Source organism: Scophthalmus maximus, chromosome 8, assembly GCF_022379125.1.
Source record: "Scophthalmus maximus strain ysfricsl-2021 chromosome 8, ASM2237912v1, whole genome shotgun sequence".
Lineage (NCBI taxonomy): Eukaryota > Metazoa > Chordata > Actinopteri > Pleuronectiformes > Scophthalmidae > Scophthalmus > Scophthalmus maximus.
This window is the reverse complement of record NC_061522.1, coordinates 14,366,419-14,391,900: the sequence shown is the minus strand read 5'-3', so window position 1 is coordinate 14,391,900 and position 25,482 is coordinate 14,366,419. Positions and strand designations below refer to the sequence as shown.

At 42.0% G+C, this 25,482-nt stretch overlaps 1 protein-coding gene across 5 annotated transcripts in view; it reads right to left on the bottom strand.

Annotated features, from left to right (window-relative positions):
* The window catches only part of LOC118312957 (alpha-1,6-mannosylglycoprotein 6-beta-N-acetylglucosaminyltransferase B-like), a 90,067-nt gene that overhangs the window by 36,880 nt on the left and 27,705 nt on the right, over positions 1-25,482 (bottom strand). For 4 of the 5 annotated variants that reach the window (XM_035638057.2, XM_035638059.2, XM_035638061.2 and 1 more), the window contains exons 3-8: positions 21,808-21,958; positions 14,722-14,831; positions 12,252-12,328; positions 11,973-12,152; positions 10,120-10,284; positions 3,773-3,942 (exon numbers count right to left, since the gene is read on the bottom strand). In XM_035638057.2, the coding sequence (XP_035493950.2) occupies positions 3,773-3,942; positions 10,120-10,284; positions 11,973-12,152; positions 12,252-12,328; positions 14,722-14,831; positions 21,808-21,958 (853 nt within the window). The remainder of the gene's footprint in view (positions 1-3,772; positions 3,943-10,119; positions 10,285-11,972; positions 12,153-12,251; positions 12,329-14,721; positions 14,832-21,807; positions 21,959-25,482) is intronic. The other variant, XM_035638060.2, reaches the window with a different exon arrangement.

The window sequence follows — 25,482 nt, the reverse complement described above, 5'->3', positions numbered from 1 at the left end:
GGTGTGAATCCCGACGGTATCCGAATATCAATCATCAGCACATCTCAGGAACAGACTCGGCTCGATGCAGTTTGACTCCCTACTACTACTCTACTCTCCTGGAGGTGTTGATTGGTTCTTACTCCACCTCCAACCCCATCTAGCAATATATCCATTAAATTCTGATCAATATAAAACAGTTTTCAAAAGCAACCGCAATGTAATTCTGTCCAGTTTCTGATTGTATTTATTTTTTCACACATTAACTGTCCCATTATGCCACATTTACTGCCTTTGGGTTTACTATGGACTACTTATTTGTATAATGACTACTTCCTCTGTCCACACGATGTTTCCTGTGTGTGCTCCAGGCCATACGCTGCATAAGGCCATTCTTTTACTATCCTGTGGCTGATTCTTCCTCCTTTCGGTTTAACAGAACTTTCAATATGTTGCATTACAGTAGGGACAGGATCAGACACAAAGGTGCCGGTCATCCACATTCACAATGAATCCTGCAGTGATCTGCACCCTCAAGCCTGTAATGCAGACGGAGCTGTGTCTTTTCTACACTAATACATCTCAGGTGCCTCTCCAATCTAGTTGGCACTAAATTGAGCTTGCTTGCTCAGTTATCTCACATTGTGAAGAGCGCACACTCAGCAAAGACGGGGAGATGCAAAATCTGTATTGAATTAAATCATGTTTTGTGTGCACTGGTGTGTGGGCAAGTAAATGGAGCAAGTGAAATGTATGCTTTTTGCATAAATGACGGAGAGTCCAAAGGCTTTGGGGGGGGGGGGGGAAATTTCTCTGCATAGAACCATTATTTGCATATTTGAATAACAAGACATCTGCCCCAACTCGACAGATGCCAACACAGCACTTTGCTGAACTCCATTCTTCCAGATTGGCTTCTCCATACACACATCTTCACCTGCACAGTGGCAGCCTTGAGAGTGAGATGTGTCTATTCTGTAATATATATATATATATATATATATATATATATATATATATATATATATATATATATCCCAAGTCGATGGTCTATGTTCACCCTCAGCTGTTGTCTATGGGCCCCTGTACATTAATGTGCTCTGTTAATGCATCCCTAGTGACTAGTGTCCGGACACCTGACCGCAGTACTGACTGGAAACTACAAACCAAGGTATATATCATATACAGTAACACAACTCAAGCCCGAATCAGTCCCTCAGTGGCCAATTACAGCTGCTCTCTGCACTCACCCCAGCCAATCACAGCTCTCAGTTGCGGCCTTGAAACCAGTGTGTCACAGGCTACGCACGCACACAGGGTGGAGGGACCCTTGGCACCTCTTCAAAGTTTTGTTTTAATGCTGGTCAGCATTGCCGCTGGGAAAGCGAAGCCGTCTGGTTTTGTCCATCGAGCCACTCGTCTGTCTTTGGTGTAAAATTTTTCAAACTCTCTAATGTCTTCTCAGGAGTGCTGACTGAGTAGTACTCTACACAAAATGTCTTTATCCACGAAGAAATCTAAAAATAAAATTGCAGTGTAAAATTAGCACCACAAGTGTCAGAAGTTTTGAAATTTGGAACGCATGTTTTAGCCAGAACAACGACAGCATTGTTTATTGTTTAAGTCTCTATACCTAATCATTTTACCACATACTAAAATAAACCAGCAACAGCAGCAAACAGGAGATCAAAACACGACATGTGTGTTCATTAATCTGAAGCTGAGGGATACTTTGTGTGAAATAACTGAGACAATCAAAGTGTTGCTGCCTTTAAATCACGTCTTAAAACTCACTTTTATAGAATTGCTTTTCGTAAAAGGTGTCAGACTTCTGTGTCCATGAGCTATTCTTCTTAATTCATAAGGTCTTTTTTTAAATCTTCCTGTTGATTATTGTTTGAATGTTCTCACCTTTGGAAAGTATTTTGTGCTTATTGTATTTTCTGTATAATCATTCTTCTTTCATTGAGAGTTTTTATTTGTCTCCCTTAACATTGATTGTGTTTTGAATCTTCTCACATTTGGAAAGCATTTTGCCCAAGAAGTGCTCAATAAACTAGAATTACTGTCTGGCAGTTTTGTGCCTAAGTCAAAATGTGTGTTGTAAGGTCACAGTAACCTTGATTCTGGGAAATCTTATCAGTTCATTCTTGAGTCCAAATCGATGTTTGCACCGAATTTTAAGCATTCCCTCATGACGTTTATCAGATATCGTGTTCATGAGAGTCAGTTCGACGTACAGAGGGACAACTCCAAGCTACGGCTACAGCTTTCGCAAGCGCAGAAGCATAATATAATAATAATAATTATTATTACTATAATTTCTATTTCATGAGTGTTTTAAAAAGGACCAAGTCATGATCCAAATGAAGTTTGAAGAAAGATTATAACTTCACCAAGAAATCCAAAGCGAAAGGGTATTTTTCTTTCCAAAGCAAAACAATTGTTCATGCTGGTACGTTACATTGTGCTGCACAATCGCCAAAAACATCACAGCCTGGGTTGAGAGAGAGAAGTTTTAAAATGTGAGCCCCAAGATACCACAGTGACGCGCACGCAGGCAAAATGATCCTGCCATCCGTTTCAAATCTGACAGCTGGACTGTCCCTGCCATCTCTAAACTCATTCTTTAAGTATAAAATTCCTCTAGATTTTCCCACTCGCTCCTGGTCCCCGCAGAGGTGTTCTATGTCTACAAAACGACTGCCAAAGGCTGGGAGTTAATACAATACTTCCTCTATGATTTGTGAGAGTTGTCGTAGGGAATGCTCGGTGTAAAATGCACAGCACAGTGTCTCTGTGGACACTATTATATTGATCTATACACTATACTGGTGTCATCGCAGTGATCAGAGATGGCAGAAAGACAAAGACTATTGGAACAATCAGGGCTGAACAAAGATGTTGTCTATCTACCGTATGAATCAGCTGTCTCCTCACATGCATACCTATTCATAATTCTGCTGTTCAACATTTGCCATCCATCTTCAGCCTGACAGCCCGTGTGATTTATTCAGTCTTGCCATGAAGTAGATATTGCATAGCCTGAACAGAACAAGCCTGAGGGATCTTTCCCAACAGGATGGATTTACATCCATCCACCCGCCTGTGTGTGTGTGTGTGTGTGTGTGTGTGTGTGTGTGTGTGTGTGTGTGTGTTGGCTCTACAGCTGTATCAGTCAGCAGAAACACGTAAGCGCGCTGACGCAGGGGATAAAAAGACACACCGACGCAGTCACACTGACAGGAAGCTGTGGAGTGCATCAATACGGGATCAATACAGCGACAAATATATCAACAGCAACTTCTCAGAGCCCTGATGCCCATTCTTTGGGTTAAGTGAGAATGGGGTAAGATGAGAGCACAATGCAAACATTTTGAATAGAATATGTATGAGAACGAGAACATGGTGAGAATGGGAGAATAATTAAAGGTCACTGGTTTGTTGTCAGAGAGTCATCAGGGGCTACGATGTGGTAGAGATTCTGTCTCCCAACTGGTGCGCTGTTCTGGTTTTCAGCACCTGATCATCAACAATTGTAATCGTTGCTGCTACTTTCACATTCTTTGCTACCCTGGCGTTTGTAGTCTAAACACTAAAACGTGATACATTCATACATTCCTGTTTTCTGCTCAGAAACAAAGACGGGTTCACTGCAAGGAGACATCTTTGGAAACACGAGGGTTGATTTGATGAATGACAGAAGACATCATACCATCACTTTCTTAAAGCCCATCACCACAAATAAATCAAACCAGCACTGGTTCCGTACATGTAGCGCATAGTGACTCACCCCTGCAGCTCCTTGACAGACATGGAGATCTTCATGTTATGTCCCAGAACATGGAGAGCGGTGAGGATGTCAGCCCACTGGACCATCTCTCCCAATGGACCCCCCTTCAGCACCTTGGGGCTGAAGACATCTCCAGACTCTTCTGTGAGGAAGCCCACATGGACCAGGATCTAGAAAAAGACAATGACAGGGACTGTTTTGTGGCGGAGGGTAAAACAAAAGTCTGTGGACTGCAAAAAACATTTTTTGTAAACTAATATCACTAAAATGATAACTGAGATGTTTCTATGACAAATCTCAGTAATCAACTCATTGAGAACAATGTTATTATTACGAATAGAAATTATGACCAGAACTTATGAAAATGTGGTGATGTCTAACTGATAGTTATGGCAGTAAAACCTGACCCTAACCCTAATCATTTCATAAGGGGTTCATAAAAATAAATTTTTACATTTTACTTGTATTATAATATCCTCCCATGCTATACTAAGTAGGACTTTGTAAGGTGACAGTATTAACACTAGCATATTAAAGTGGCACATTCATTAAAGGTGCACACTTTAGAGGCAACATGTCTCAATGGTACTCATTCTATATCATATGTTTTTTTAATAAAGTAGATTTAATTTAATCAGATTCAAATTATATTATTTATATCCAGTGTGTGTGTGTGTGTGTGTGTGTGTGTGTGTGTGTGTGTAAAGTTAAGCTCCTTGAAAGTTAAGCTTCAGCAGTTCAAACTGTTTTAATGACTTTGAGGATTAAATTCATTACAATTTCCAAAAAGAAATTATGGAAACCGAAAACTAATTCTTTGAAATCCTCAATGACTTATCCCCTCATGCCCCAATGGAATAGCATGCATGTGTAGGAATCCATAATTTATGTTCCATGTGCTTGTACTGCACATCATTCCCAGGAACCTGACGGGCAAATCCCTTTTGTTTCAAAACATCATATATAACATGTGAAGGAATCCTCACATTTTATATGTTGCATTATTGTAAAAAAAAGTTCCTGTCACACGTGCACCTAGCAACTGCATAATTAGTGCAACCCACTGAGAAGTGAGCAACACGTTGCTTTTCACAGCGGATTAGACACAGCCATGTCCAAACATTGCTCTGCTGAGTAATCGTGATTAGCTAACGCAGCATGAACACCTCCTGCTGCTCTTGCTGTCAAACGAAGCCCGCAACTTTCATTGTGCAATACGCCTAATGAGCTTAGGGTCAACTGTGTTGAGTTGGCTGGAAAGGTTCGATGGCCGTTACACGCCATGTCTCCCTCTCTCTGTTAAGTGTATGTGTGCCCTGTGTCTGTACCTGCACAACTGTTGAGGTAATGATGTGAAGCTTTTTCAGTAGTGTGCTGCAATGCCCTCTCTTATTACTCCCTTCCTCTGTTTATCATGTCACATTAGCTACCATGCACTAACGTTGACATTTACTTTAGGAGTCAACAGTGCACACAAAGCAAACAATACAGTGCCCCAACACATCACATAATTCATGCTCCTGGAATCCAGTCAGATGGAAATAGAGGGAAAACAGCAGTAACCCATCTGGGCATGTATTTTATACAGTTAATTTCAAATGTACTGTTTTAAGAGGTTCGTTATCAAAACCACATTCATGCAATACGGATGCTTAAGTCATTCAACTGATGCCCAATACTTAATATGTACAAAATATGGGGGACACGTTGGACAATGGTGCGTTTGCAGCCGAGTCAAGCTCCAGTGAGACTCCAGCTGGTGTGAAAAATCCCCTGATTTAATAAGCCTGCTCTATTAACTTCTGCTTCATAAAAAATGATAAGTGAAATTTAATTATAGTTTAGGTGGCAGATGGCAAGAGTGAGAATTCATGGAACCAATACCATTCACTCTTTTTACTTGGTGGCGGTGGAAGGGGGGGGGGATTCGCACAAACACTGGCTACCATGCAAAAAAGGGAGACAGAAGGAGCCGAATTTCACATACTGGCAGCAGCACAGTAACGCTGCCACATAAGTATGAGAATATCACTGAGCAACAGCAGAGCTGAATAACTGTGGATGGGATTCTATAAAACTGGCATCCACACACAAGTGCAAAGTTAAAAGGGCAAAGTTAAAAAGGAGAGAGGTACAGTATATGGATGCTTTACAAAATGTGGCTACTCTCACACATAATGTGGACTGCTGAGGAGGGATTTTCACTTTCTCTCTAACAGTCAGTGTTTATCTCCGTTTGTTCATGTCAGTTCTGTTGTATGGGAACAGAATTAGAGAGGAGTTCAATTAATGATATCAGAACAAGGCTGGAGGAGCAACTATAGCTGCAATACTTAATGAATTAATCGGTTAGTGATCAACTACTTAATTAATCAGCAACTATTTTGATAATCAATTAATCGGCTTGAGTTGCTTCTATGAATAAAAACAGTAACAAATCTCTTAAAAGTTTCTTTAATGTGAATATTTCCTGGTTTCTTTGCTCCTCTATGGAAGTAAAATGAATATCCTTAGTTTTTGGACCAGACAAAACATCATCTTGGGGTTTGGGGAAACATTTTTCACAATTTTATAGATCAAATAACTAATCAATTCATCGAGAAAATAATCAACAGATGAATCGATTATGAAAATAAATGCAGCAGTTGCAGCCCTGGACGTGTCCTATAAATCACAGAGCAGGAATCAATAGCTTGAGTGGAGAGGAGATGAGAACAAGTGTGGGTGGCTTATTCCGAGCAGATCACTGGCACACACTCTCACCGCCAACTCAACATGGGCATGTTTGCCCAAGCACTCGTTTGAAAATGATCTGCGGGAAAAAGCCACACAATGGGAAGTGAGCAACAGAGGGAATAACTCTGAAACTAAAGCTGTACTTCCTCACAAACTCCTGGATCACGGCCAGCTGCCTCCCAGAGGCACACTCATCACACACGAGAGTGGAGCTCTTTATGCGGTGGACTTATGGTACTCCCAGATGGTGTCTGTGTGTGTCCTGATGAAATTTTGTTAATTTGAATTTGTTTCAAGAGCAATTTTTTCCTCCACACTGACATACATCAATGAACTCCAGTCAGAGCCCTGCGTGTGTTTGTGGATGTTGCTGTGTGTTCAGCGTGGATGCCCGCACACTCGCCACGAGCTTGGGGGATTCTCAGCAGGACCTGAAGCCGCTCTCTACTGTCAACGTCCCGTGGGGATTGAACACAAAGACCTGCCGAACCCACTGAGACAGACAGAGAGGTACGATAACGATGCACTCACGCTCACCTTTACAACATCCTGTCCGCCTTTTTTCACGAAACTTTCATGCCACAAATCAAGGTCTTTTCACAACATCTTCCCTGATCTGATCGGTTGTGTGACTATATATCTGGAATAAGCTGTGTAAATGGAGATCTTTTTTCTTCATGTCTTTCCTGTGCTGGTGTTAGGAATGTTTTATGTACTGTAGTATGAATGTGTGTCTGAGTAGAGATCCTTGGAAAGTCCTTGGCGCGTGCATACGAGAGCAGGGGGAGTAGAAGTGGCTCTTAGGGATGTGGTAACACTCGATGCTCTGCTCCACTCCACTCACCGCTAACAGGCTAACGACAGATGAATGCTAATGCTTGTCTCAGCATCTGTAAGCGTAGGACTGAGTGTGCGTGTGTGTGTGTGTGTGTGTGTGTGTGTGACCTCGTTCCCTCATGCACTGTGGCCCTTGTGAAGGTCGCAGCTGTCTGATGGAGTCCACGGGTGGCAACACAAGCTGGCGCTGCCAGCCATCACCACTCTACCCTTAATTTCACCTTCCCCCTTATCCACCTCTACCCACTGCTCTCCCTTCTTAATTTCTCCTCACGACTTCCCTCCTTTCCTTATTGCCTTATTCCTCCAACCTGCTTCCTCCCCCCTCCACTTTTACTTTTTCGTAACCCCTCACACACACTCCCGTTTCCTCACCTCAACTCACCCTCCACATCCCATTAGTCTCCTCCACTGTCTGCACCTCATCAGTCAGAGGTCAATTAACTCTCAAATGCTGACAAACACTAAATGTGCCTGCTCAGTGCACACCAAGCACAGATGTACACAAAGTCACTTGCCGTGACACTTCACAGGATGAGGACAGTTTGAATCTGTACTGCCTCTTTTCCTTTATGTCACAAATCAGCTGAATGTGTCTCTATTTGATGTGGGGGGCAAAAGAGAAGATGTTTATATTTCAACATAAAATGTTCCATTTGCTTCTTTAAGGAAGCAATGACACAGGCTTTTGAATAAGTTTGATAACAACAATGGGAAAAAAGACGAGTTCTCTCAAATACTTAGTCATTTTGAAATTGAGTGCACAAAAGGTTGATTGTGTTCTTTCTGAACCTCACCATCACTGAGGAACCAAGTAGATGAGTTGTAAAATACTGTAAAAGAGATTTCCAAGAATAATTAACACAGGTTTCATCATAATTTGCACAAATTCTAACAAATGTCTGTCTAACATCTAAAATAGATTTGTACAAAACATAGTCTGCTCTGAATCTTGCGCACGTGACAAATTTGACTGTCACTCATACACACACACGCTCACATCCCCATTTCTTGTCCTTGAGTCTGCCGCTGAAAGTTGAAAAGAATCATCTTGCTTTTTCCACTCCCTCTCCACCTTTCTCCAATAATTCATTTGTTGTCTGATTCAAATCAAACGGAGAGCTAAACAAGGAAACATGTGAACTAAATCAACGCTGCCCCTTTGGAATAGTGTTCTGCTTGAGTGCGCAGTCTTTACTCCGCTATTGGAAATGAGGATTTTGTCAAAGGCAAAGATTAGGCAAGCACAGGGCCACAGTCAATTCACATGAGACACCTGTTTTCCGGGGTCAGAGTTAATTTAATTCGAATGACGACTATGTTAAAGTTTTAATGAATCTCCCAATGAGGGAAGAAAGTAAATTGGTTGGAGATTTCATTTTCAAATAAAATTAAAAAATTACATCATGGCTTTTGTTGCAGTGACATCCAACACAAACCCACCCACCCACCCACCCACACCCACACACACACACACACACACACACACACACACACATTTTTACTTCTGTGACTAATTATTGTGATAAACAGCTTTTGACAGCCAAGGCTAACTCTTACAAACACCAAGACATCTGCTGTTGAGATAGCAGCAGTAGGTTGTGAGGCATATAGGCTGTTCAAGCAGCCACAGAACCATGATGGAGGATAACAAATCCCCTCAGTGCACTGCACACAAAGGAGAACATCAATCACAGTGACGGAGGGCCATTTCCACCCTTGTTAACTTACTTTAGAGATAGATGGGGGCAGAGGGAAACATTTAGGAGAGAAGAAGCACAGAGCGTGCTCGATCTGCCTTCTCACATTAACTCCATTCATCATTATTGTCTTAACTAAAAGATTATGAGTTTATACTCGGAGCAGAAAAAAAGAAATCTCAAAGGGGAGGAAGGTTACGTTCTACAAAAAGTTTGCGAGACTCCTGAAGTTTTGATCCCATAGTGCTTCCGTTGGCATTTAGAAAAGTGAGCCTTTAAGTGATATTTTTTTTATTTTGAATGAAATCACAATTATCCACAGGCACCCTGGCCCAGTCCAGTATTTGCTTACTCATCTCAGCCGTGCCTCACAACTCGCCCATCTCCCTCCATCAATCCTTCCCTAATCCATTTTTCACACTATCCTTCCCCACTTCTCTTATTCTTCTCCCTCTGGCACTGGCACACGCTTGGCATCATGTTGTTATTCCAATCATTCATCACCATCATTTCTTACGCCTCTCCTCCTGTTCGTTACTTCTCTCTCATCTATCCTTTCTTTCTTGCTTTTGGCATACAGGGCTTAAAGCGGGAAGTAGCCAAGCCCAGATACCAGTATGATACCAGATAGATTTTTTATTTTATAGTATGCAGCTTTGGAAACCATTTTTGAACTGATATATGAAGACACTCCAATTACAGGAGAAGAATGCAGTCTGCAGCGATGGATGAAAACCTTTCATTACCTCTTCATCTGTTTCCTCAAAGTACATGTTATCATTCAAACTGAGGACCTTCAAGAAGCATCCGAAAAAAGGTTTTTTGTACCAAACTACTTCAGTGGAAAACACGTGTTTGACATAACTATTATCTTTGAGATGAAAAGCTTTCAGCAAACCTTGAATCACCCCTTTCACTGTAAGACATTTGAAGATAATTTTGAGTCTCACTTGTGATTGTTTTTTATGTTGTACAGTTTTCTCAGCTGCACTTTGCATTTAGACATAAAGTCGTCCCACACCTCCTTCACCATCTATCAGTGTTTTGTCTCCATTGCTCCCTCTGTTCTCTTACCTTCTTCTGGTCCCTCCATCGTTGCTCCAGCTTGGCGTCCAGACGGTTGGCGGCCGTTGCCCACTGCTGTGCAAGGCGGCGGATTCGGCGCTTCATGAAGCTGAGGGACTCCTTTCCTGTCCCAACCTGATCCAGCAGTACAGTGAGGTCTGTGCGGAAAGCAGCCTAGGTGGAAGGCAGGTTGATGGATAGAGAAGTAAAAGGAGAGGTGAAGAGAGAGTGTGTGAAGATGTGAATTAGAGAATGGCCCTAGAGTTTTGCAAGCATGTGTATGGCTAGAATGTTACGCCTTAGCCAAACTAGCAGCAGACTGTGATCCACAGTTCAGTAATTCGGGTCATGGGGTAATCTCCCTGCAACCACAAATTAAGTAAAAAGTCAAGGAGAATCTGTTCATGCACAGATAAAATGCACATGTTTTCCCATGTTTCCAAACAAACAAGCTCTTATAACTGTGAACATTACTAGACATTAATGTGTGTGCATGTGTGTGTGCGTGTGTGTGTGTGTGAGCTTCAGTTGTACTGCGTCACCAATGTGAGGGACAAAGTAGTACATAATAAAATACTGCCCAAAACATCATTCTCCTGCGATTGCCAGTTAAAGTAAGAATAGTAGAGTGTTTCTTCTTCTGCAAGGACAACTACAACTCACAACACAAACTCTAGATGTATCCACTTTGAGATGGTAACTTCACACACTAATACATTTATAAACTGATACTTAGAAGACTATTAACAGGCATTAAAGTTTTGGACTGCTCCATGACCTCCATGGGTAGAAGAAAACAATGAGAGGAATCAGGCAGGTTTTAATTGGTTCAGAGTGAACAGGGTCAGATGAAGGTTAGCTATTATGTAGCAGTTGGAGCAAACGGCTTACAGTCTTATCAGCATCTTTTGAGCAAAAGGACTGTTATCCTCCCACTTTCGATTGGTACTGCGGAAATGTGATTGACAACTTTGACCACTACTACTATCTGTTTCTGTCATTTTCAATTTCCAGTCCATGTTAAGCTGTCTAAAAGAGGAAGATAAAAGTGAAAAGACATTTCTGATGTGTTTTTTTTTCCCTGTTTTGTAAAAACTGTTTCCCTCTCCGACACTCAATTTAAATTTTTCATTCGATACTGAAGCAAGCAATTAACATTTAAGGTCGCTGACTACTGAATGGATGTTTACTTGGGAGCAGCTTGGCAAACGTAACAATGAAGGGTTCATAACAAGGGCAGGCATTTACACATTGGGAACATTTTTTATTAATTTAACGAGTTGAAATCCTAGATTTCTTTTTTATGTTCCACCACACATTTGGTTTGTCTCCAATTAAAAACCTAATACATTTTTTTACAATGAAAACATTCTACAGTCATATGTGGCTTCTATAGTTGAGTAAAGGGGACATTAGTTATATTCTTTCCTGAATATATGACAGCAAAATTAAAAAATTAAAAATGTCAACAGGGGTAGTAAAATAAAGAATTACTTGTAATCATCCACTGCATTCTTTGGACCTTATTTAGTATTTTCTAAAAAGAAAATCAAACCTGTTTTCACTGTGTTGTATTCTTAACCCCTGACTGCAAAACATGGGTCATACATGTAAAAGCCAATAATGGAGAGACCAATTTATTTTCCACAGGCCATCAGGTATTGCAAAAGTGATCACTTTCTGATACTGTACATACTGCTCAGGTGAGTATCTTCTAAATATCCTTTCTGTCTAACTGGCAGCCTCCACTTACCTTGTCTGTTTCCAAATATATCTACATGCACGTCTGATATTTCCATAGTAAGATCGATTGTTGTTGTTGATTTTCGTGTGTTATGCATGTTGGTGTGCGGTCTCCTCACCTGTCTCTTGGGGGCCTTCGCCGGCTGTGTATGTTGTGTGGGTGGGCTGCTGTGGTTCCTCCAGGCCAGTGGTGGGCAGAACCACTCCACCTCGCTCAGGTAGATGAGGAAGGAGCAGTCTGAACCGTCGACCCCATAAAAGGCATAGCAAGGGTCTGACGTCCAACGTGCACGCATCCACTGTACACAATTATTCATGAAACAAATAAATAAATGTATTACAGTATAGGTGCAAAAAGGTTGCCCCGTTTTAATAAAAAAAAACTGATTGACACTCACATCTACTTTCCCAGGACACTCTGGATAGTGTGGGTCTCTTGGTACTTCACACTGGCTTGACGTCCCATCTCTGACTGCTGAAAAGACACAGCGAGTGACAATGTTACCTTCAGTTATGAACCATTTATATATATTTTTGTCGGCTGGACACCTTCCAGAAGACAGCCTGCAGAACACCAGGATTCACACCCGCTGTTTTTAGATCGATCGATCAATATTTACATATTGTGAGTGAAATACAAATTGAATGCCTCCGCCTTATACCCACAATCATTGCTGCTTCATTAGCCTAAAGGCTCACAAGCTTAGCTCACTTAAATCCCTTGGCTTTAATGTGAATATTTATTCCCCAGTGAAACTAATGATTCCAGCAGCAATCAGCCAATGCAATATTATCCATCAGCTCATTGACCAACATATGGCGCATGCGAAAACCTTTTTAAAATACAGGTTTTAATCAATTAACTTTCACAAAATGTTGACTGCAGAAGAGCTGCTTGACCAACGGGATCCCCCCTCAGAACTGCCGCGGTACAGTATCGCCCACATTTACCACTTTTCCCTACTCGCTTGTGGCCATTTTATGACGACATTCACCTTCTGCGTTAACATCATCATTTCCAGTGTATGTCACATGAGCCGTCGGTGGCCATAAATCCCTGCCTGTGCTTCCCTCTTTGCAACTTCGCCCCGTCTCAGCTCTACTGCACTGCACACTATTCACTGGGACGCTCGAAGCAGCACAGCCCGTCTCCCGCCATTGACAAGCATCCTAGGGTTATGCCAGCAAGTACGTCTACTCACTTAATGCACTTACTGCATTAATTGCTTCACTGATTTAGTTAACTGCCTCTCTGCTGCTGATGTGAGGAAAAGAAGGGACCAGAGTGACAGAGAAAGTGAGAGAGAAAACTGAAATGATGTCGTCCGTGAAAGAAGCCTCATTTTCCTCATTGTATTTCTGTCTTTCAAGCCCCTCCCTCCCCTCTCTCCTTCTTTCTCCCTCTGGACCAACAAATTTGCCTTCTCTCCAGATTACGTCTGTCTCCATTTGCCTAATGAAAAAGAGACATTTCTCCACATAAGTCTTCCCTAGGGCTTCTCTCCATTCTCTGGAAACACACTCACACACACACACTAAGAGCCTACGAATATAATTACAATAGCAACCACTGCAGAAACAATTGGAAATGTGGTCAGCTAACTAGATAAAAACTTGACTCCTGTCCTTGCAAGACAAGAACATAAAAGCCCTGTCAGTGCTTGAGGGGGACGAAATTCTAATCATGTCCCCTGCGTCTCCCTTTCTCCCATTGCTCCCCCTCGTACATGCCTGACCATGAGATAAATAAACTGCCACTGAGCCTTATGGTAATAAAGTCTGCCGGCGGTGTTTCAATTCATCTGTGATTAGAGAAAGCTGGGTTTTTTTCTTCCATTTTGTCGTGTGCCATCGTCTCTGCAGATACAGTGGGGGAAAACAAAGGGAGATTTTTTGCTCACTTATTATCATGTTGAGAATTGGGCAATTACCTTTAAGAGAAAAACTGAAAGGGAAATAAGAAAGAAGGAATGATTAGAAAGGTGTGAGTGTGTGTGTGTGAGTGTGTGTGTGTGTGTGTGTGTGAGTGTGTATGTGTGTGTGTGTGTGTGTGTGTGTTTATACATAAAGCTGTATATACATATAGCTATAACTATATATTTTACAACTCAACCATGTTAATGTTTTATGATTTTGCAATGATGTTTTTGACAACTTTTTTTTTTTTACCTTTACTGGAATAATCTGACATTTTTCCAATATTGTTTTTTCATGTTTTTGTGTGAAAGGAAGAATAACTGAATCAATAACGTGTATTTTGGCGAGGTGTCAGAAGTGATTTGTGTAAATGGGAAAAATCAGCTGTGCTTTAAGTTGAATGTTACTGAAGAGTTAGATGTAGTGAGCTACTTTTTTTTTTCCTTCAAAAATATATTTCTTAATTACAGTCACCTTATTACCAGTCTAATTAAAGGAACCGTTGTAAACCCAATACATTTTACAATCTAGGTTTAATGTGTCTTGCCCAATAACACATCGGCACACAGACTGGAGGAGCCGGGATCAAACCACCGACCTTATCCTTTGTGGACGACCATCTCTCCTGAGTCACAGCCGCCGCAACTCTTTGAGTGGGTCGGATCATTGTTGTGTTAGTGTATTTAACATATTGATTGTATTTTTATTCATTTTTCTTTAAAGATATTTGGTCTTCATATTTATCTATATGGATGTTTATAATTTGGGATGGCCTACAGTGCGATAAAGTTCAAGACAAGTATCCCCACAGGTATGATTAGTGATTTTCATACTCAAGATATCACTCAGTTGTTTTGTCAAACTTTAGACTTACTACAGCATGTCTAGATATTGTATAGATACTGTAGAGGACAGTAAAGGCATTTTAAAGTGATGGTAATGACACTGTACCTCTTCCTTGCACCACACTGTTTTGCAGTATTTGCTCCACTCTGATGGCCATGTTCGAGACGTTCTGGGCTATAGCTTGGATCCTCTCCACCAGGCCGGCTGGTTGAAACCTGTAGACACACACACACAGAGAGAGAGGGAGAGGGAGAGGGAGAGGGGGAGAGATAGAGAGAGAGAGTAAAGAACAGATAGTCATATGACAGTGACAGGTAAAGTACACTGCTGTCACACAACGTAAACTTAATTCAAAACACAAGTGCCATGGCCAAAGCCAAAACCTCTGCATTAATGTAGAGCATCTCTATGACACTCACTCGCACTCGCGCGCAAGCACGCGCACACACACACCTCAGTAGTATCACTTCTCCTTCTCCAGATTCTTCCCCGCTCACTTCAGTCATGGGCTGTAGTCTCTCTCCTCTTCATTTATTCCACTCTTTTACTACTGTCTCATTGTTGTTTCTGCCTTTTTTTCCTCCTTTATTCTATCTTCTCCCAAGCCATTTCTTCTCTACTTTCCTTCCCTTTTTTTTTTTACAACTCAACAGATGTAGAAGTGTTTGGGGGACATTCAAATTGGAAGACACTTGGTTGGAGCGTGAAATAGAAAAAGACCAGCGCTGTTAATACCACTCCCTGTGTAGGGTAAGAGACTTCCCATTCACATAGTGAGATGAGTGGGAAGTGTGTGTGTGTGTGTGTGTGTGTGTGTGTGTGTGTGTGTTTGTGTGTGTGTGTGTGTGTGTGTGTGTGTCTTGCTGATTGGATCGGGTTGTGTGCTCATTGTAGTTTTGCCCATTAAGCCAGTGTGCCCACCCATGTTCATAATGTTGTGCCCATTAAGTCCGTTTTGATGACGTGATTTCAGTGTGTGCGCGCGTGTGTACGTGTGCATGTGTGTGTAAAGGCTTGAACGCAAGGCTGCTTAACTAACCAACCAACAACAGCAGCTGCATGAAAATGAACTAAAAAAAAACATTAAAGTGGCTGAGGGAATATGGGATGAAAGGGAGTTTGTTGCTTTACAAACTGTTAAAAAAACAAAGCATCATAGTCACAGGCAGTCTCCAAGCTCAATTAACGGCGTTTGTAAGTGTCACATGTTAGTGTGTCTGCATCCTATTTAATATTTTCACTACAAGAGAGAAGTCATTATTCCCCAGTGCATGTGTATTTCAGGGACAACAGCTGTCTGCAAAGAGTAAAACTGCTGACGTGAAATTATAAAGAGATCTACGGTCTTGTTTGTTGCTCTTATAAAGAGTACCGTAGCTCTATGTGTTATTCTGCAGAGTGCACAGGGGGAACACGCCTCAAGTCAATTCTAACTCATCAAAATCATAAGGGACATTTTGACCTTTAAGAGTATCTCATATGGTGACAAGTTCATCTCTGACTGGTAGGTTGAATGGAACCTACAGCGAATGAGGAACAGCTCTTTAGCGCATCGAGAACTAGATACGTGAACTCCTCCACTTGACTCTCTTGTAGCCTAAAGGGCGCAATCCACTGTTTTCTGGCAGAGAGCCGTGGTCTCAGACTTAGAGGAACTGACCCTCATCCCTGTCGCTCTAAAACCGTGCATCGTTTTCCACAGACATTTTGGAAGGCACACCTTCATTCTCATTATTGTCAGCGTGGTTATTAAGCCACAAATGACTTTTTTCTCACCTGCTGACAGAGGCCGTGCTCGGCGTGAAAGCACAATGAAACAGAGTTATCTCAAAAGCAACATGACAGAACTAATTATGATTTCACTCCTCCAGTCTGTGCAAATACAGAACACGCTATAAAACTATATTAAGGCATTAATATTAATATGTTTCACAAAAGTTCCCAGCTTTAAAAGATTACTGCTGCCATGTAAGGTTTGCAATGTATTTGGACTGAAGGACAAAACCTTTGCTCGCTAAGCTGGGTAACCCCTGTTACAGTAAAGCTCTCTTTAGGAGGGGGGCTTGACTGTGGCTGTTGAAGTTGGCCTACAAAAGGCGCGACCTTCTAATCTCACCTCAGATGTCCGTCACAATGTGAACTCTTCCCCAGAGAGGAACACACAGACACAGAGGAAGGGAACGAGTCATGGAGGGAGAGACTGGAGCGAGAGGATTGCACAATGAGATCCAAAGAGGGCAAGCAAAAGAATGAGGCAGACGGAGAAACATACAGTGGGAGAGCTGAGGAAAGACTGAAATCAAAGCTGGAACAACATGAAGAGGGGGGATCAAGCATCAGCGGCAAACGGACCAAGAGTACCAGGGGGACTTCTCTGTCGGAAGAGAAGAAGATCAAATAATGGGATCCTGCTTTCCTTCATGTGGATGCCAACAGAAAACAGCTTGACTGAGACATTAAACAATAACCATGATCAAAGATTATGAGGATATACATATTTGATGGCCCAGAGTTGCATGCTCCTCGCAATGAAGCTTCCTCCCTTTTGATGATCGTAGACAGTTGGCACTTTTTACAAATGAGGGAAACATGACAGCAACGAGGAAGAGCAAAGAGGAGACAAAACGGGAGGAGAGTGTAGTGGGGGAGAAGAAACAACATCGGGAAATCCACTGGTGTGTGCCAAACAGAAGGAGAACACAGGGAGAAGAGGTGGGTAAGAGAAAATCAATGATAACTAGAGGGAGGTTTCCTAAGGATACAAATGAAAATGCGCTTTCGTGTTCTCCGTATTCGCCTTTTCTCTCGCCTCTTTATCTAATGAGCTTATCCTCTCAAGGCACGTGGACAGACCTGGCAGCCTCCCATCAACCAGCGTTGTCCAGGGCCACAGATGCATGTGACAAGGTGTCAGCGTGTGTGCTTTTGTGTTTGGCTGATGTCCATTTGTTTTTTGCGTGCAAGCTGATTTTCCCCCCGCTTGCTGTCATGATGTTAACAGCACACTCCGCATAAAAATGAAGGCACACATGCATGAATGTACACAGGCATACACTTGACCCTAACACTGCAACAGCGTTTGCACTGCATCGCCCGCTGAGCTATGCACAGGGCAACTGAAATCAGGAAATGAATGAAAAAAGGAATTTACGTGTTTTCCTTCCTGTCTATACTTCCAGCAAAGCTACAGCATGACACTGACTGGAGTGATGTGGAATTCATCAACCCCCTGGGATGAAGGTTGTTACTGACAGGGCTTAGATGGGCGCTTAGGGAGGAGAAATAGGTGAAGCCAAGCCACGGCCGCGACATTCGGAGAGCGTACGCCTGAGGGGAGACTTACTTACCCATCTCCCTTCTCATCTGCTGCACCGTAAAACCGAGTGAATCAACTCTGGATCCATTTTTTCTCCCCCTTCATCTTTCCCTCTCTCATTTTCTCAGGCTCTTCGCCGTTCCACTCCCTTCCTCCCTCCCTCTGTTTTCTGCTCTAACGAGTGGCTGCCCCATGGGCTAATCGCAGGCTGGGGCCTCAGACATCAAGTCCCATTCGCCACTACACGGGAGTGTGTCAGCATCGATGAATCTCACACGAAGATGAGACTCCCGCCCAGTGGATGTGTGTACGTGTGTGTGTGTGTGTGTACGTGTGTGTGTGTGTGTGTGTGTGTGTGTGTGTGTGTGTGTGTGTGTGTGTGTGTGTGTGTGTGTGTGTGTGTGTGTGTGTGTGTGTGCGTGCGTGTGTCTTTCTGCGAATGTGTGCCTGACTGGCCTGGATTTCGGATATGTTTTTATTAAGCTCTCTCTTCCCATTTGCTCCTCACTCCACTGGCAAAAATCACACTTTACCACATCACTTACACCAACCAAGCATCTTTCAAGCACTGATGTGTATGTGTGTGGGTGGAGGAGGAAGAGCAGCGAGCCAATATTGTAAAAAGACACAAAGAGCAAGAAAAGGAAGGCAAAGAGATTAAAGGTAGGAAGAACAAAAGACAAACATGGAAAAAAGAAGGAGAGGAGAAATGAGCAATGGAATGAAAATCATTGGATTGAAGAGAGACTTTAGTACAATGACTGTTGCTGTTGTTGCATTCAGTGTGTGTGTGTATTTACTTGTTCTTCTATCTTTACGAGGTCTGTGTGCGCGTGTGTGAGTTACCTGTCCACTACAATTTACTTAGTCAATATCTTTTTAATTTTGCTTCCTGCATCAAAGATTTCACTCCATCTATTACAGCTGGTTCATTCCAAGGATCTATTCATCCCGTACCAGAGAACAATGCCCTCAAACAACTAAAATAAAATGTGATTTTGACAGTGTGACCTGGTTTTTGATGCATATTGCTCACAAAGTACTGCTGCCTGAAGAGAACAACTTTTCAAAAGGCAATCATCTAAGAAGACGGTAAGATGCGTAGCACACAGCAGATGTTTATATGCCAATCTTTAAGCTTGGATGATGTTCTCTTGGGCTTGTTTGAGGCTGATGTTTACTGCTTCAGACCCATCATAACATATCATAAATACTGTATGCCTTGTATCAATTAGTACCAACATAAGTCTAGACTGTGGTCATTCATAAGAGTTTTGTTTTTGATCACATATTCTAATGCTACGATCACCACACTGAGCCAGCAAAACACATTTTTGCAGCTGATGTTGGGCTGATGTTTTAAAATGTATTAAAATATGACATAGCTTTATCAATTATTATGAATTAGTCATTGCCGGTTTCATTTGGGGTAATACATATGTGGGGTTATCACCAAATCACGAATTGCATTCTGTGCTATAAATGTGGCTCATTGGTTTAATGCCTGCTGTGTGTAATTGGATGTCTAGCCAAGCCAAAGGCACCATTAGTGGGGATTAAGCCTGGGTCTCTGCAATGGTGGCTTATTTCCCCCGTGCCACTAAAATACCCCAACTGAACCCCCGGTATGATGCTATTCTGAATATTGTACCCAGTTGTACCCATGTGAACAATGTGTCAATAACGTCATAATCATCAAAGCTTGAACACTTGAAAGTCCCAACCATTTTTAGATGATAATGATGATGATACAATAATAATCATAAATCATGATTAGTCAAATGATAATGCAAATTATTCTCCATATAATATAATTACCATAACCATGCAATAATGTATAATCCTGTAATTTTCCACAAATTTAGTGAGATACATTATTGGGTGTTAATTATTGGTAAAGCTGTAGGTGACAATGAGTCTAGTGCTTACGGGCAAAATGTTCACTTACCTGTTTGGAACAGGATGGTCACACAACATTGATTTCAGCTCTTGTACTTGACCCCACTTAGACCCTGACATAACCCACTATGCAGCCAAACTGCCCCCTTCAAGGGGAATAACTGCAAATTGATTTCAGTTACAGTTACATTTTCGTGTCACATCCTTGTTAGAGTCCCTGACAATAGAGAGAGTTACACCCCTCGCCCACGAGCAGACCTGCTTCCTCCACATTAAACAGCCCATTACTAGACATTGATTGCATTTAACACTAACGCACGGCCATATTAATCGCTCCATCCTTCCGCTCCGGTGCCTCGGCACAGATCTGAACCTCAGCGTTTATCCGGGATCATTTAACAAAGTTGGAGGAAGTGAGGGGATTTCTGTCAGTGTGTATCACATCAGCCCCACTGCACTGAGTTTAGTCGGGCTGCGTGGAATTGAAAGGAGCCGGAATGAAGAGAGTGTCAGACAGAAAAGACAAATTGGATGTTTTGGCGCTAAGGGGGCAAAGAGAGGAGCAGTTTGATGAAAGGCAGTAGCAACAAGGTCATAGAAGACTTCTCTGTTTGCAGCAGCAATTCTGAGGTAATAGGCAGGAGTTTCCACAAGTAAGTACGTATATGAGGAGGCGAAAAAAATGATAGTCAAGATGAATGTGAAGTACAATGAGGTGTGGTGTTAAAAGGAGGGAAAATAGAAGTCATGAGAGCAGTTGAGTATAGAGAGGTGGTGTACAGTGTGAATCACAATGAGGAATATATTTTGAATATGACAGTGTCATTATAGTGATTCATGTCTATAGTGTGTAATCTGACGAAGCTCTAACAACTGCTCTGTTTGTACGAACCTGAGATGAGCAAAGCATTTCTGTTAAAGCCATATATCCACACTGTGTCAACTTACTGTATGAATTCAATATTAGGTTAGAGATATAGATTTGGGCTCCTTTTTTTTTTAAGTCTAACTAAACAAAATATCCTTTGGTGTATTCGCAGGTTGAAGGATAAAGAATGTAACGTGGCTGCATTATGATCATCATTATTATGTGCTTATTGTTTTCTACACTTTTCCTGTTATCACAGTAAACTGAACAAAGATTGATGTTTAATTTATCATCCAGAAATTGGAGAATAAAACAGAAAATATTTAGATCTTTATTTGACAAATAAAACTAGTGTATTCAATCTGATGTCATCCGCAGTTTTTGAACCATTTGTTATCACTAAGGACATTTTGTCTAAAAGGTAAAAAAAAAGGTGAAGGCACCAGGATAAATGGCTGTCACTAAAAGCATTTACATCTAGGTAATGATGATTAATGTATTAAGAATTGGGGATTGCTAGTAGGGAAGAGGGGAGATGGGAGAAAGGGGGCAGTGGGAGCAGGAGACAGTAAATCTGGCACAGGCCTACCGATAGTGCCAATTAAAGGATTACCAGTTGAAGGACAAGGAGCAGTTCACACCATGTGGAGTTATGAATGGGATTGATTGGGTCTGCAGACGAGGGACCGGCATCGACGGCGGCATATATTCTAAAACATAATCACACAGTGAAGAAGGAGAGATCTATATAGCTGAGGAACAGCCAAAGAGGAGAAGGAATGTAAGCTTTGTAGCAGAAACTGTAGCATCAGTTGTTTGCTCTGTATCATGGTTGAACAACATGCAAAGGATTTTATATAATAAGGTTGTGTTTTTGGCTTCAGCTATAAGAAAGAGCAGGCTATCCACTTCCACGCAATATAAGACGCTCAGGGCTGTGTTGTGGCCTCGGCAATGTGCGTCCATGAATTTGGGCGGAACCTCTGAAGGAAGGGGTGTATCATTAGTCTGCTGAATTCAAATATCTACAGTCTTTCTCCAGTTTCGCTAACTCCACCTTCAACACAGACAGAATAAGGCAGTGAAACGGAAGGCAAAGTCAGCGTACCTGTTGATAGCAGAGCTGAGCTCGTCCAGACGCCGTGCATCAGTGGTGGAGGTGTTGTCGAGTTTGGACAGGCTATCCATCCTCTTCAGGATCACCTCCAGCATGTCACTGATCTTCCTCAGTACACCACGTGACTCCATGCCCCCCAGCACTGCGCGGAGAGACAGACATGGAAGCAGAGAGAGAGCGAGCAGATGAGTGAAAAGCTGGACAGTGGAGTACACGGCAATTTTGTAGAACAGCATGCACGATAACCACAAAGCCTGCAGCTCTTCTGGATCACCATGCTGTAGTTGGTTTGGCTGTGGGTTTGATTTGGACAACTGTCTATGCCCTGCAGTGTAGATGAACAGCAAATTCCCTCCTCGTGTGCCAAACAATGCAAAATTCCTCCATTAAACACTTAAGTTTCATCCATGTCTGCCGAGACACGTATTATTTATGTAGTGAAGACTTTGAAGGTATTTAATGAACAGTATTTTGTGTATATTGGCATTATTAGCGATTAAATGCTTGAGTTATGGCTACAGGGACCTTGACATTTGACCTCCATCACCAAATATGTTTTAACCTCTAGTCCAAGTTCCCTCACGGCGCTCCTGAGAGATTGTGCTCATGAGAATATGACAGACGGACAAACTGAACGACACATGAAAACATGATGCCTTGGACCACGGCTCTCACTAGCAGGGAGAAATGGACATTTCTTCTGAAGGTAAATTGTTGAAACAGCAGCCAGTTAATTCCACTGTGTTTATAAGGGAATATTTTTAATCTAACAGCAAATAGCGTAAATGTCAAAGAGTATCACCCAATCATTTACCTACTCAAAAAATGGTGTTTGTCATAGCCAATACTCCAAAGGGAGATGTGAATTGAAATTTAAGAGTAAAATCATAGTAAGTGAATTGTCTCTCATATGACAAGTAGACTCTCACAAGTTCTACTACTCATTCTCTGTTGGCATAAGGACAAGTTTCCTGTTATAAACCAGTTTTCAAAGAGTCAATGTTCATCTCTATTTGGGGCACATAGCATGCAATGTACCCAGAATCCATAAATCAACTTGACTTATTGTCCATAAAAAAAAATATGAGAGATTTATTAGCTGAAGCTGAATGAAAGTATTTATAATCCTAACGTATAAATGTTTAGACATTGAATTAATTAGTACTCGAGCTGATTTTTTGTCATTTAGTGTGACAAACGTTTTAGTTTTCATTCACTCCCTATGTTTGCTTGATGGTTTGCTTTTGTCAGGGACTTTTCCCATCTTTGGATTTTTTCGATTTTATCAGGCAGTTTGTTCACACGTCACCAACAGGTAAAACCTGCCATCACCTGCATAGTACACTGTCCGTCTGTAGCTGTCTGACAGAGTTCACTAACCCCTCCTCAATAAGTGGTTGCCATGGAAACCAAGGTCCCTACACTGGTAGGGGAGGAATTTATACGCTCAGTCTCTGTTCGAGGAAACATGGTGGGGAGTGTGGACTGTGGGACTTTCTCATGGTGAAGCAGTAACACAAGTCTCCTCTGAACAGCACAGATATGCAGTGTAATTTAGATACAATATGGCTGATGTTTAGGACCCAAAATAATCTCCACATGTATGGATGTGACGTGGTTCAGGGTAAAATAACCTGTTTCGAACATGTAAGTATGACATTACACAGTGTTCAACTTGAGATGATATCCCTTTTTTTTTTTTGCCCTTGACCGATGTGCTTCAACAAGGGACCCAACCTTCTTCCATCAGCTCACAGGATTTTCCTCACAGCTCGGAGTTGGTTGGCGAGAGTCATCTCGGCTGCTGACACACACAGACAGTCCTTAAAGAGAAAAGCTCACGATGTCCATAGCACCACTTTAACTTCATGAGAGCATCTCCTCCTCATTTGAGTGTTCTTACTCATCTTACAGTCTAAAAACCAACACTTTGGTGATCTCGGTGTTTAATAAGCTATTTTTTTTAAATTGCTGTAATTATCATTTCCTCTGCCATCAGCAGTGTATGTTGCCCCATGCACTATTTTGATCTCTCATCATAAACTGGGTTTTGTTCAGGCCAGACATCCAAACACTCGAGAGTCTGATGTCTGCATATGAGCTTACCTTGATATTCTTTGATACTGTTTCATATGGGAATGAGACTTTAACCAGGACTATGAGTTATGAAAAGCCAGGAACTTATTACGCCGAGGCTGTGTGTGTGTGTGTGTGTGTGTGTGTGAAGATGAGCTGGCCGTCAGAGCTGAAAAGAGATTCTCAACACAAACAAATGGGCACACGCACGTTTGATGCAGAGAGACAGTAAGTGATAGAGGTACTGTGCAATACACTCCGACTGCATACAAGATGTACAAGACATCATTAGAAAAAATTACACAGACACTGCCAGGTTCAGAGGTTCACAGGGTCTGTGAATTCAGTCATTATGGCTCTGAACGAGGAGCGTGACTGAGAGGTGGAGAAACAGATGGAAAGCTCCCTCATTCAACTCATAATTTTTAGGAACACACACCAAAAATAATCAGCGAGAGAAGAAGTGTGGCTCAAGAAAGAGGGATGCACAGTTTGTCCTTTTTTTCCGACCTTAAGTTAATTGTAGTGAGTAATGAAAGACCAGCAACAGCAAAAGACATGTACCTAAATAAAAAAAAAACTGGATGCTGTACTTTGTTGTGGCCAAAAGCAGTTGGGAACATCAGTGGATATATCATTGTGTGTGCACATCTAATAAACAGACAAACACAGAAGGGCAATATGGCAGAGAATGTGAAGTGTGAATCACAACAATGGACCGTCAGGAGGCCAGCTTATGATGAACAAGACACATGAGGTGTTCATAATGTGACAGTTTTGAAGATTTGATATCTATGTTTCCAAAATGAGAAACTGAATTCAGTGTGTGAACACTGTTGATGCAGATTAATGTCAGGTGCAATGAAAACCAAAGCATATTGAAAGTCAGGACAATCCCCACACTGTCACACCTGATAATGCAGGGTAAAGAGAGCCAAGGGAAAATGTGTCCACTGGAATCTGATGCCATCATTAAATCCTCCATGACCAAACACAATGCAGTAAACAGCTTAATAGGATACAGCTCTGGACATTAGGGACACAGAGGTCAGAGTGTATCCTTCTAGCCTCCATCACAGCTCATGGTAGAGCCCGTACTGACACTGCAAACACCTGGATTACGCTGTCCTACCGCTCTGTCAAACCCCGTGTCTGCTGCTTGACAGGCAATTACTGCCAATGGGCTCCATGCCTAACAGCGCTGATGCAAGGTCATTGTCTGCCTCGATCGCTTCCAGCAGCAGATGGATCCTGAGTTCAATGAGTTATCTCCACAGCGACAGATGTATCCGTCTGAGGCTGAGGGTGTCATATCCTTTGCCTGTGATGGATCGTGGTGTCAGGGTGTGACGATGGGAATGCTGCCCCTTTTTTGTGACTGGCTGATAATGGATAGCGTCCACATTGAGGGTCAAGCAAATTAAAGGAGTGGCCAAGCTGAGAAAACGATAACGCATGTTAAAGGTTGAACACATAAAGGATTGTTTCCGTGCTTTTCCCAGAAATTATATTCCTGGCAATGTCTCTGGAAACATTTCGATCAAAATGTATATTCGAATAAAATACTGTGAGCATATATGAGTAGGAAAA